Genomic DNA, 14,390 nt, shown 5'->3' on the forward strand with positions numbered 1-14,390 from the left:
ACAGGCTACGGGACCTGAACCTGTTCAGCCTCCAGAAGAGAAGGCTGAGGGGGGATCTAGTGGCCTGTTACAAACTAGTCAGGGGGGATCAGCAGGCACTGGGGAAGTCCTTGTTCCCCTGAGCACTGCCAGGAGTGACCAGGAATAACGGTCACAAGCTGGCAGAGGGTAGATTTAGGCTAGATATCAGGAGGCACTACTTCACAGTCAGGGGTGGCTAGGATCTGGAACCAACTTCCAAGAGAAGTGGTGCTGGCTCCTACCCTGGGGGTCTTTAAGAGGAGGTTAGACGAACACCTTGCTGGGGTCGTTTGACCCCAGTAATTCTTCCTGCCATGGCAAGGGGTCAGACTAGATGATCCACTCAGGTCCCTTCCGACCCTAGAAACTATGAAGTTATGAAATTAAGTTACACAAAAAAACTGTGCCAGACGTTGTAGTGTTTGGCATATAAGAGCAACTGCAATAATCAGCTTGTGCCCCCCCCCAAATATACATGACTTTAGGGACCTTGATAAGGCTCTTCAGACCACGGGTCTAACCTGATATTCTGAGGGCTCCTAACAGGTAAAGAACAAAAGCAGTGGAAAGCACTCAGGCAATTTTACTGCAGCTTCATAAGGAGAAGATGACATTCATGCAGTGTTGAAAAGAATCAAAGAAAACCATAAAATAAGTATCACACTTGTATTAAGCTTGGTCTGCACCTGCAACCTGCACTAGTTTTAAAACAAGCCCCTAAGTACACACTTGCTGGCTTAGTTCTCACAAGTGAAACTGGCAGAAGTCATTTGTGAAATAGATAAAAAGTCAGACACAGATGCACGTGCTGGTTTAAGTAAAGTTTCTTAAGCAGATTTAGATAATTTGGTATATCTCACATTTAAACAATGTACTCTATTTTGATGACCCACTGTGACAGAGGTATTGAAACACTGATAAATCAAAAATCATGAACAACATCAAGGTATCACTCTAGTACAGTGGTGATCAGTCTTTTTGACCACTGGGCTGGATAGGCAGCGCCCAGGCCATTTGCGGGCTAGATCTGGCTGGTGGTCCCAATCCAGCCTAGGGCACTTGGGGCAGCGGGAGAGGAGGAGGCACATCCCAGCCCCAACCCAGCCCTGCAGGGGGGGAGAGGGGCATGGCCCAGACCTGTGGGTAAAGGGAGCCCAGCCTCACACAGGGAGGGGGAAGGGCCTGGTCATTTCCTTGGCCCAGCCCCAAGCCTGCCCAAAGGGGAGAAGGGGGCTTGAGCTGAGGCCCCACAGGGGAAAGGGAGCATGGCCCAGCCTCATCCAGCTGTGGGGGTGGAGGAGAGATATGATCTGGCCCCAACCTGCTGTGCAGGGCTTGGGTTTTGGGAATCTAGCATCAAGAAGGGTGGCTGTATTTATTGCCACTACTCCCCTGACATCAATTTCCCGATTAATGGGGAGTCCTGCAGGCTGAATATCTATGGCTCTGCAGACCAAATCTGGCCTGTGGGCCAAAAGTTGTGCACCTCTTCTCCAGCACACTCAAGTTCTGATTTACCTGATCCTTTCTGACAGACAAAGAATATCAAGATTAAAGTAAAATTCCCAAAGAGGTGAAGGTGTTGTGGTAGAGTAATACAAGAATGATGAACATGAGTTTGCATAAAATCTGCTTTTTTCAGAGAGAGAAAGAGAGAGACCCATGTGTCTGTATTTCTCTGATGCCCATAGGTATACATAGTCACTATGAGTTACATGTAATTAAAAAAACCTGAATGTGAAAACCAATTACCAGTGATAAATCCAGATGTTGGTTTCAGACTATGGAACTGCTGATCGTGCTTAGCTCTCTCTTCCACAGTTATGGCCCAGATATCCAGGTTGCCTAGTGTGGAAAAGGTGAAAAAAAAATTATATAAAAAGCTGCACTATTTGTTCCTCTGCAACACTTCTGTATAAAAATGTGGTGGTAAAGAGACAGTGGCAGTGTTAATTACCACAGGTTCCAGAGCCATAGCAATTAACACTGCCACTATTCTGGAGCCATGAGTTGCCTTGTGGGCTGGATGCTGCTGCTGAATCACGCTGCAGCTGGATTCAGCAAGCTGACACCATGGTGGATCAGGCCCATGGACCCACTCCACCCATGGATCTGGCCTACAGAGCAGCCCCATGCCACTCATCTGGCCTGCAGGGCTGGAAGTTTGAGCACCACTGGTTTATATCATCATAAATATAGATATAAACTTTGCTTATTTAACAAGGAAGTTCAGGGATACACAAGAGGGTATGAAAAGCATTTGTTTAAACAGGCAAAATAAAAACCACAAGGTCTGAAGAAAAACATATCCTAAAATTCCTGAGCAAAAGAAAAACTTCATAAGTTGCTAGGGTATTTGGTGAGATTTGAAAGTTTGTAGTTCATCATTTAGTTTTACATTAAACTGCTCTTTTACAAAACCACAATGGTAGCAATGCCTTCTCCTGGCAGAATGCTTGATTTGCTCCTTCTCTCCTACTGTTTCTTTTTTTACCTCTGTTAATTTTCCTTGCACTTATAGCAAAAACACCATCTTTCCCTTGACAGAAGTCAAGGTAGTTTGATACAATACTGTATTTGAGGCTGGTCTCAACAATTTCTAGATAGATATTACAACATTATACCTTTAGAATTCCTAAGGGCGTATGTATGTATAACACAGATCAGCTCTGATGCAGCAGTTTATGTTTGCTCCCCATGAGCTCAAGAAACGGAAAACATTTATACTAATAACACGCAGTTCTCCTGAAAGAATATTAGAAGACTGAGATAGAGCTATAGTAATGAATTATCTAGGTCGTCTTCTTTGTTTGTGTATCTCCTAAATTTATCTGGGAGATGCGTCCCATATCACTTGCAGTTTGTGACAAGAAAACAGTCTACAGCTTTTATAGAAAATCTGTTATAAATTATTTAAAAATTATGACACTGGAAGTCTAGTGTCAGTTCAGTATCATTCATCACAAATAAAAGTGCTGAACAGCTCTAGCCTTAGTTTTTAGAACAGAAGAGACAAAATTATTCCAGTATGTAATGACTATAGACTCCAAGTAAAGAAAAGTCTGAGTTATGACACCTAATTCTCAAAGGAGCTCTGTACACCTGTATAACACTGTACACTGTCTAGGCATTGTTTCAACACAATGTTTTCATAATTCAGTTTGCATACTGTCAAGCAAATTAGTCACACAAGATAGACCTGTGTTTTAAAGCTAATCAAACACACCCCGCAACTGCTTTGTGAATATAATTCCAACATAAAACACGCTGAACGCCTGTAATACTGGGCTGTACTGCAGACATGTTAACCAACAAGATTTCTGGACATTATCCCCATAGGTCAGCAGAGCCATGGAGTCAGTGTGATTCAATAGACCCCTGTCTAATAGTTTCAGAACAAGGTCCCTCAGTCAGTGACAATGCCAAAGATAGAAGAAACTTGCAGAAATTGAGCTTCAACAAGTTTTATGTTGATATGAGACAACTAATATCTTCCCAGCTTGGTAGCATAGGGATGCAGCCAGGTGCCCAGGGAAAAGCAGAAGCAGTGACTTCCAGTTCAAAATCATGAACGTGCAGCTGTCAGCAGCAGTTGCCTTTTTTAATGCCCCCTCTCCCCCAACCAAGTCACCCCCTGGGGCGGTTTGTCCCTATAACATGCCCCCCTTGTTACACCACTGCCCAAACTACAGGGGGAAAAAAGTGTTGTCAAAATACAGAGGAAAAAATTATCAAGAACTGAGTAAAATAAAAAAATATAAAACTAAAATAAAATAAGAAAAGACAAAGAAAGTTTAGGAGTTGACAGAAGTGAGCACTGTTGTTCTCACTGCTACCTCAAATGTCCCACAAACACTCATGACTATACATTGTTATAGGCAGTTCTTTCTTCTTCACAGCTGCAGAAAAAACCTTGTCAATACTTAGAACTGTGAGAGAGCAGAAACAAGAAAACAATAACCTGGAAGACAGAAATTCAAGTAATAAGGCTCACAGTGTTCATGTAGACACCTGACTGGGAGCAAAACTGACCCAGTCAACCCGCCACCAGGGGGCGGGAGATTGGTCCCTGCTCTGGGAGCTGTCTGCTGCTGAGGCAGGCTCCGCCACCAGAGGCCAGGAGGGGACTATCAGCATAACTCCAAGCTCCCTGCTCTGAGATCACAATGTTCAAGTGGGGGCTGGAGGATCTTTATTTCCCAGCCCCTGTTGCACCATCTTGATCAGGCAGTGGGAGGCTGGGAGATCCTTATCTCCCAGCACCAGCTCTGTGACAACAGAGCTTAGGTGGGGAGACACGGATCTCCCAGCCCAAGCTCCACAGTCGCAGAAATGCCATTGGGCACCTCCTACTGGGAGGGCTGGCGAGCCTGCTCCTCACCCAGCTCTGTGCTCACAGAGCTGAGCAGGGAACAAGCTCCCCAGCCTCTTCCCTGTGGTCACTGAGTGGGGGCTGGGAACTGTCCCAGTCGGGGCCAGGTCCCAGCCCCATGCCCCGATCAGGTAATCGAGTCACGAGGCTTGGAAAGAGCTGCAGGGGTGGGGTAGGTCCCAGCCCCTTGCCTCAATCCACTGGTGGGACAGCTAGCAGTGAGCTGGCTGCCCTACCAGCATATCAGGGCAGGGCCTGGGACCTGCCCCTCCTTTGCAGCTCTTTCCAAGTCCCCTGACCCTGATTGGTGAGCCAGGGCTAGGAGCTCCTGCCGCCAGAGTAGAGGGACCTTGTCTCTGGCCCCTGGCAGCAGGCAGCCCCCAAGAGGCAGGTTGCAATGTCCCAGCCCCAGCAAGGAAACAGCTGTCTCCTGGCCCAGTGTTCCCTGCCACCCCCTAGGCTAGCACCCAGGGGGAGCCTAGAGCTCCCACTGGTGACAGTAGGGTCCCATTGCAGGACTCCAGGAAGTGGGAGCAGTTTGCTGCCATTAACAGCAAATTTGCTTCTGCTTCTCTGCACATACAGACACATGCCAGGGAGCATTTACTTGCAAGTAAACTACTCCCAGATCAAATCTATGTGTAGACATACCCACTGGGTACTTCAGCTGGCTCAGAGCTTGGGACAGAATGAGACCCAGTAACTGAACAGCACAGGAATGCCTTGCCTCTTGAAGTTCCTTACAGTTGAGATAGCTTCCATAACTAAGATAATTCACAAATTATATAATGTGCTAGATATCTTCTTGGGGAAAAAGACAATTCCCCCCTACTACAGAACATGGTAAATTCCATCTCACAACAATAAACCCAAATCCTTTGGTGAAAATTTCCATTTCTATTGTGAACGATCTATTCATCCCTAGGGTAGGCAGGGTCTGTGGAGCTTATTATTTTAAGAAAAGGCATATTTAGGCAAGCACATATAAATTCTAACTCTTTGAACTAAGGTCCACAGAGATGCTATAATGAAATTTTCAGAGCTACATGTTCCCTGGGAGGGAAGCAGCACTATCCTTTAAATACGAACATCTAAAACAAAAGTACACCACATATAATTCTCTTGCCTAGCTTCTCCTGAGCACCAAGGTGGGATGAAGTCCTCTGCTAAAAGAAAGGACATGGTATTGACTTAATTTAGATAAACTGTCAGTGCTCCTAAGAACTAGGCTTTGAGACTTAATTAAAGAGTCTTTTTTTAATTTTCTTAGGAAATGAAAGCAATGAAGTTTGTGGGAATCTCTTGTCCAAATTAAAAATGCAACACTGGAGTCTTGTTAGAGAAAGCTTCTAACTTAAAAAACAAAAACACTCACTTGACTGGAGCTAGTAGCCAAAAGGGAGGCCTCTTTTAACAGGTAGGCAAAATAATAATATCTTCTGCAAGGGGTCAGCATCCTACAAGGAACAGAATGATGTTCAAAGGTCATGGTGTATGACCTTGTACGGTTAGAATAAAGCTAACATTATAAAGGTAGCATTTACTGTTGGGATTTGTGCAATATATCCCTTTCCTGAACATGCTAATAGTAAACTACAGACTTAGCTTTATTACTTTGACACACAACCAAAACAGAGTCACCCTGAGAAGACTGGAGGCCTAAATACTCATTCCCCCAAATGGAGAACTGGTCTTGCAATAGTAGCTCTCTTCTAAGAGACAGAAACGTCTGAAGAGTCAGTGGTAGGTTAGTCAGAAAGGCATGAATAGTATCACTGTTACTGCCTTGTTTCTATCTTTTGCTATCCAGGGCATCGGTGGAAAAAGTGGGAAAACACATCAGGAAATTTGTCCAGCACTTAGAGACATCATTTACCACCTCAGATCCCGGGCCTTGCCAGAGAGATACTGAAAGGCACTTGATCTAGATAAACAGAATGCAGAATATCATGAATTACTGGGGGGTTTTTAATTCAAAGAGGGCAGTTACCATCCCAAACTAACCTATGAGCAAGTATTTCTAGGTGGAGCAATCATGCTGCTCATCAGCCTTTCCCCATGCCAATCCTGGTGTTTATTCCTGTGGAGGGAGGAATGCACAGAGCTATAGGAATCTTTGAAACTTCACCACCCAATGTGGAATACAATAAATCACACTCTTCCAAGTTATGAAAACGCAGTCAGACACATTAACTCTCGTAGCCAGAATGGATCTGTTACCTGAGGTCAGGGCAGCACTCCAAAAAACTGTGTTACAGAGGGCAAATACAATAATCTTTCAGATAAGTAGTCCCTGAACTGAAATGAGGAGGTACCCTAGAAAAGTCACCATTATTTTCTCTATTTATAGGTAGGGGAGAAGAAAATACAAGTGAAGCTAGATTCTTCCAATAGCAGACAGAAGATATATATTCCCCTTTGAATAGAAGCAGAAGATACACAGGGAATATCTAAAGTTCCTACACAGTTGAGGATGTAAATTTGATCACAGAAACATGAAGGTCAGTTTTTCATCAAGCTCTTGTAAGAATGAGATTCTCTGTGACACCATGTGGTTTTTTTATGACAGTCTTAGTCCTTTGGTAATATTCTTCTTGCACCTGATAGTACTCATCCACAGAGTAGGCCTAGGATTTCCTTTCCTGGCACTGTGAGTCTGTGTCTGTTCCAAATCTAAGATGCTCTAGGATATCTATTACTACTTTCTTTCTGTAGAGAATCGTGATCACAAAAGGCTGCCTGGGAAGAAGTTACATGATGTTTTTTTTTTCTGTAAGGTAATTATTATTGCTACTATGATAAATGAAGAGAGACTCAGAGAACACATGTAAAATCAAATGGTAATCACTGAAGCTGAGAAAAGAAAAGGCTGCCATCCATCTGCAAAAATATAAGAACTGTCTGAGGATGGTAAAATGGGAATGCTTTGAACACAAGTTTCCATTAGGAACTTATCTGGGCATTTCCAATAGGGCCCTGTTTTGCTTGTCCCTCATTCTTTGATGATGAAAATACAGTAGGGAGCGGGGTATAATATGTGAAGGCAGAAATACACTCTGCAGCATTTGTTCATGCTGTGGACTTTTCATGGGCTGTGACACTAGGAAAAGAATACAGCAGTTCCTTTGATTCTTGCACAACTCCAAAGGGTATCCCCTCCACAGTGTCACCTTATTTGACCAGAGCTTTATAGTCATCCTTTTTGCTCTTAAGAGACTGACACCAAATAGCAATCTAATTTCAGACAGGACTGGTTGGGAAAAATGTAGACAACAGAGAACAGACTCGTGGAGTTGGGGTAGAAAAATTATTTTTCTAATGATTCTAAATAGTTTCAGCTTTCCATACTCTCTCCCCCTTGTATCATTAAGACATCTAGGAACTAATTTGTCCCAATGTAGGATCAGAAGTACCAACAACTCATATGGCTGCATAAAATAGAAACAAACGTCCCCAGCCCTTACATCTCAGAAAGAAACACTAAATCCAAACAATTTTTGGCTTGAGAACAGAAGTATGCTGTAAAGCTGTCCACCCACTTCTGGTAGGCACACTTCTTATAGTAGTAGTATGTGAAGGCACTTTCTCTGTTGGAATTGGGAGGTGGTTTTGAGCTAGCACCTAGCTAGCTAGTCAGTATGCGAGAGAGAGAGAAAGAGAGAGAGACATAGGATCTGTGGAGGTTGCTTACTGCAGTGGTCTCCAATGTGGGGTGCACAAGACGATCCACTGGGGTCCAGGAAGAAAATATTATAACTTCTATTTATATTTATTTCTTATTTAAAAAAATAAGAAAGAAATTAAGATTTACTAATATTTAATATACGGATTGACACTGGCACCTTCACTCAGTCCGTATGTCAGATGGTCACGTGTCATGTACGGTACTCCAGGTATCCTGAGGGAAGAGTGGGCGTTCCACAACGCGAAGGTACAGTAGCACAGCGTACAGTGGTCTCCAAACTTTGTACAGTGTTATACTGAGTAGTACATGTATATAATTTATAAATAAATAAATATACATATATTGGGGGTGCGTGCTCAAAATTTTTTTACTGATGGGGTACGTGATCAAAAAAGTTTGGAGACCACTGGCTTACTGCTCCATGATTAAAATTTGTTGTTAGTTATTCTTATTCCTCCTATGCCTATATTTCCTGAACTGTGTGTTCACCCAGGGATGTTGTCAAACGTAGTTAATGATAAAGAACTTGAAAGAATTTGAAATCCAAACTGAAAAAGAAGTTGGAAACTGAGAGCAAGTAGAGTAACTCAGTCATGTGGAATGACAAGGGCCTCTAAGTGATCCTTCTGCATGATTATAATCTAAGGAAAAGGACAGTCGGTCACAGAAGTGCTACAACCTCTATCTGCTCTTCCAGTGTTGGGAAATATAGCAGAGAACTGGAGAGTGTTCAGACAAAGGTTGAAGTGGTACCTAGCAGCCACAGGGGCAGAAGCAAAAACTGACAGTCAAATAATTTATTTTCTTACACACTGCAGAAGAGGAAGCCATGGCTGTTTATAACACCTTTACATTTGCAAAAGGTGAAATATTAAATGAAGTTTAATACTGTCCTTATTTGAGGAATACTCCATGCCAAAAAAGAATAAGACCCTTGAAAGGCACAGAGTTTGATGTGCAAACAAAGTGTAGATTAGTATGTTACTGAAGTAAAAAAAACCCTACAAACTGTGTTTTCGGAAACTTGACAGAATCTCTGATTAGTGATACGATTATTTTTGGCAATCCTGACACTGCAATACAAAAAAGGCTATTGCATTAGGAAGACTTGCCCCTTGAAAAGACTGTCCAAATGTGCAGGGCAGCAGAAACTGAAGGCTCAGGCTGCAGAGCTAAATGCACCAAAAGGGGGTCATCCATGTAGAAGGCATGAAAGCATGTGACCAGAAAAAGCCACCTCACGGGGTGCAATATTCAATTAACATGAAGAGCATTAAAGGGAAAGAAAGAAAATAAGCAGGCATGTACCAAGTGTGGAAGGTAACATAGCCTCAAACACTGTGCTGCATTTAGAAAGCTCTGTTTTAACTATCACAAGAGAAACAGTTTTGCCAGGTGCTGCAGATCCCAAACAGAAAAATCCCAAATGATTACAGTTGACAGCACACTAAGATAATTTCATAGATACAGTAAAAAAAAAAAAAAGCAAAATCAATGAGAGGGACTGGATTTTGACAGTGAAAGTCCAAGGAACAATGGTTTCATTTTAATTGGACACTAAAGCTCAGCATGCATCTAGAAAATTAAAATCGAGACCAAAAGTGAGTCCAACAAGCATCAAAATAACTGGCTATTCAGGACCAAATATATAGGCTTCCCCTCGCTTTATGCAGGTGATGTATGAATTCACTCTTATGCAATGACCATTTTTATACCAAAATTCGTTATATCCAAGGGAAATTCACTCTTATGTGATCGATGTGGTGGAAGCCCGCAGTCAGCTCCTTTGTGAGGTGCATTGTGGTAGTGACGCACACCAAAATATAGTCTCCTGTGTGGAACTGTGTTCCTTGCTCATTGTCTACAACATGCGTTTCTGTAGCTGCCACCCCCATCATGGCTTCTAAGCATCCCGCTAGCTTATCTCTAACTGTCTGCTGTTGGTGAGTATCAACTTGTCTTGTAAAAGTGGTAAAAATGGGTCTGGGGGTTAGTACAGTCAAGGTCTTGGAATGTATCCCTATTTGTTACATTGTAAAGTGGGTTCCCTTTATGCAAATTTAAGTTATGTGCCATTTTCCAGGAACACATGTACTGCATAAAGTGTGGGAAACCTGTACCAGTAAAGTGGGGAGATGCACTGCTAGCATCCAATATAAAGATAGACATACCACAATGAATAGGATTTTGTACCTAATGAGATGACACTCATTTTGGGTGTAGCAGATTGTGAGAAACTGAACCTAGTTAAGCGTATGCCTGCACTACAAGAAGATCCAACATTCATGCCTCCTGATGATCCTCTTGGCTATCACTGCTCAAATCTGGACAGTCTTCTTAGGAAGAAACTAATTTTTCAGAACACAAGAAGCAACCAAGTCCTTATGGTAAGAAATGTACCTATGGATGCAAAAGCAAATACCACCATCCAGAAAAAGCAAATCAGCCTTAGTGATCTACAACTAATGCACATCTGCAACTATGTGCTGAAGCACAGCTGCCAAAAGTACAAGTCAATCAGATCACTGTATAAGGACTCCAGTCTACAAAAACCTAAAGGAAAAGCTTTCTACTATAAAAGCAAATCAGGAACCGAATCTGACACTTTGTCAGCCTGACACAAAAGTGAAACCTCCTGAAAGGCTCAGAGAGACTTGCTAAAGGAGTTGTAGAAAAGGGTAAATATGAAGTGAGTGGTAAAGACTCACTCCAAAACACCGTGTTAGTAGTCTCTTCTCTGTAGACAGGTGTTGATGGAATTTTGTGTTAGTGGGTTCTGTTGTACATGTAGGGCCTGAATAGTCAGGCAGCCATGCTACCAGGGGTGTCTTCCTTTACTGAAAACACTGAGTTCTTGATGAGCAAATACCGACAGTTAAAAACTGGTATACTATGAAGAACCTTCTGGTCTTATAAAGAAAAGGGAAGGAGGTCTTGGAGGGCGGAAGAGAGGAAAGATAAGCACTTAACTCTGAAAGTGCAATCTATACGTATATTTTAATGTGCATTAGCCTATTTTAATGTGCATTAAGTGTCACTAAAAACCATGGGGCATTTGTACACATGCTTGCGCTACAGCACCAGGCGCTTTTAAAAGCGCCCAGCGTTGCTGCACATACATTTACATAAACGGCGAAATGTGCGTCATCCCTGAGAAAATGGCAGGAGTGCACTTTTGAACTAAAACACATCAAAGGTGTTTTAGTTCAAAAGTGCACCGCTACCATTTTCTCAGTGCCGACGTGCATTTCACCATTTATATAAATGTGCGTGATGCAGCACTGGGCACGTCAGCTCGCCTGTGGAGCAGAGATCCGGCGCGTCAGAGCAGACAGTGCATGTGTATAAATGTCCATGTTCTTCAGTTATTGCACATTATGACAGGCCAATGCGCATTTTCTTAGTGCCACACAATGGAGGTACTAGATTTAATGTGCATTAACTAAACTGCATTATTGCACATATGGACATGGCCTGAGCTAAAGTCTCCCTCTCCATTCCAAAGCATATGCTGAAGGAGAAGCCAAAAATAAAAATTAAACTGGCTTTGGAATACCCTTAGAAAATGCCTGACTTAGCAGTCACTGGGCACTTTTACACGAGATGCTCTACTGCAGAGTAATGTTACACATGAAGATGCTTACTGCGCTGTAATTGGCTCTAACCCCAAGTAAATTTGTTACCTACAAATGCAAATAGAGAATTTACTCGAGATTACTTACTGCATGTAGTGTACATGTAGATGTCTGACCAGGAGCAAATGTGCTCCCAGCCAGCCAGGCAGCAGGGGGGCGGGAGATTGCTCCCTGCCCCTTGGAACTGCCTGCTTCCAGGGCAGGCTCTACCACTGTAGCCTGGGTGTGGACAATGTCTCCCTGCCCCAGCAGCAGGGAGCTCCAAAGCCCCTGCACCACAATCATGGGGCTAGGACTGGGAGATAAGGATCTCCCAACTCAAGTCCTGCAGTTGTGGGGCCCGGGCTGGGATATCCTTATCTCCCAGCACCAGCTCCACGGTTGCAGGGCCGGCACTGGGTGATCCTTATCTCCCAGACTGAGTCCTGCAGTTGCGGGGCCTGGGCTGGGAGATAAGGATCTCCCACAGTGCCAGCTCTGCAGTCAAATATAAGACTTCAGCTGGGAGATAAGGATCTGGTACTGGGAGATAAGGATCTCCCAGCCTGACCCCACATTTGCAGAGTGGGGGATAGGAGCTCCCTGCTGCTGGGGCAGGGGGACATTGTCTCCACTGGGCTTCAGTGGCAGAGCATGCCCCAGCAGCAGGCAGCTACAGGGGCCCATTGCAGGGCCGCAGGGAGCAGAAACAGTCTGCTCCCAGGAGCAGCAAATCTGCTCCCAAGTCCCTGCATGTGTAGACATGTGCCCGGGAGAGTTTACTTTCGAGTGATTTATTCAAGATTATTTGCACATATAGACATGCCCACTGGGGAGCAATAAATTGGAGGGAACTTAAGGGGATGCAGTAACTGTCTTTCTGCAAGTGACTGACAGGCCTGGTTTTGACCTGAAGCTGCAATTAGGCTAAAAGATCAATTGTAAATGGATCTATGGGGACCTTGCCACAAAGGAAAACTGTAGAAATTCTTCAGTTAACTAGGTTCTGAGTGAATGTATTTCTTCTCAGTTTTCTATGTCTTCTTTACTGATTCTACAGGAACTACATAGTACTAGGAGTACAGCTGGATACTCCTGCTAGATTAGTATGTTTTATAAACATTTTAGTATAAAACATATTTTGAAAGGAACGTAATTTTTCTGAGTTAATCCAAAAAATGGAAAAAAATTACACATCCTCTGCATAAACAACTTACCCCCAAAAGGTGTTGGAAACTGAGCCATGGTTCAGTCACTTTTAGCTTGCTAATAGAGGCCTGGAACAGAAAGAGAGCAGAGTAATATAAACAGATCTTCATGACATAATATAACTCCCATTTTAAACAACCATTACCTCTAGAGTTACATGGTCAGTTACTATGTAAAAAGGGAAATTAAGATAGGCGATTGTATAATTGTAAAATATTAAGGAAAATGATTACTAAGGGAGAAATTAATGTATAATTATTTATTATTATCCTACACATTTCTGACATTTGCTTTCACTTGCGTAACAAACATATCCACAAGAGCAAATTACCTTCGTTTATAATAGAATAGTGATGTAGTAAGAAATGGAGTTAAATCAGCCATACAACAGACAAGATTTTAGGAAAAGCAAACACCATGTTCCTCAAACTACATTCCTTCCACTGAGCATGACTGCTCTGCTCCTATTCAAGTGCAAGGGATGATCCTCCAAGACCACAGTTGATGAAAGAATCCCATTTTTATTTTTAACTTTTGTTTAACAAAGAACCCATAAACTTCACTGTCTTGCTCATCTAGTATCCTTTCACATTTGTATAAAAAGCATAAGGAAAAATGGGGACTAAAGTGCAAATAATGCTTATTATTCTGTTAAAAATGTATTCAACAATAGCCCAGGCTAAATTGCTGGCACCACAATTCTGAAGGGAATATTACAGGCAAAATGCATTAGAGTGGGAGAACCATACATACATTAAACATGTTAACTTAAATATTAATTTTGTTTTCAAATTAAAACTATCCCCCAGGTTTTTTGGAATTTTTTTAACAGTCATTTTTCTTATTTCACACAAGAAGTGACATAAACTGTCTGAGCCAGAGGACAATGGCCACTGTCAGAGCCACAAAACAATGAAAGAGCAGCCTCCTGTCCTACTAGATTCCACTCATGTATTCCAGGCAACAGAAGAAAAGCGAAAGAAAACAGAATTGAAAGGAGAATAGTTTAGGCTACTTAAGTTGCAGCAGAAATTTATCAAAATCATTAAAGAAAACAAACAGAAAGTGCTGAGAGAATTGCATTAACCCACGTGAGTTGTCTTTTGTCTGATTTCCCAAGTGTTCTTCTAAAACTCCACGATATTCTGATTGCACATGCCTAAATCTACTGTATACATGGCTTGCCACTACCATCACTGCAGAGAAAACACTTTGCTACTATTACAGTAATCAATGTCGTGAAAACCAGACTTCCTACTTAATTGTAATTTGGGGAGCAAGAGAAGAAACTGACAAGATGTGACAGAACACTTTCTCAGATAAATCATTTTTCTACCATATTTATCTCATTCCAGAAACAATGCATTATTCTGAATTCTCCTTTCAAACTGCAGGCAAAGTTTTGTACATGAGATAGAATGGATTCTAGTCATTAGCCAAGAAACCTGAAGTCATAGCAGCTGACAAAGAAATTTGATGAGATCATAAT

At 42.5% G+C, this 14,390-nt stretch overlaps 1 protein-coding gene across 2 annotated transcripts in view; it reads right to left on the minus strand.

Moving 5' to 3' along the window:
• Positions 1 to 14,390, minus strand: part of ITSN1 (intersectin 1) — a 210,720-nt gene that overhangs the window by 138,188 nt on the left and 58,142 nt on the right. For both annotated transcript variants that reach the window (XM_019524334.1, XM_019524333.1), the window contains exons 2-3: positions 12,910 to 12,969; positions 1,774 to 1,866 (exon numbers count right to left, since the gene is read on the minus strand). In XM_019524334.1, the coding sequence (XP_019379879.1) occupies positions 1,774 to 1,866; positions 12,910 to 12,937 (121 nt within the window). In that variant the 5' untranslated portion in view covers positions 12,938 to 12,969. The remainder of the gene's footprint in view (positions 1 to 1,773; positions 1,867 to 12,909; positions 12,970 to 14,390) is intronic.

This window comes from Gavialis gangeticus, unplaced genomic scaffold, assembly GCF_001723915.1.
Source record: "Gavialis gangeticus isolate Ggan-Ray unplaced genomic scaffold, GavGan_comp1, whole genome shotgun sequence".
NCBI classification, from domain to species: domain Eukaryota; kingdom Metazoa; phylum Chordata; order Crocodylia; family Gavialidae; genus Gavialis; species Gavialis gangeticus.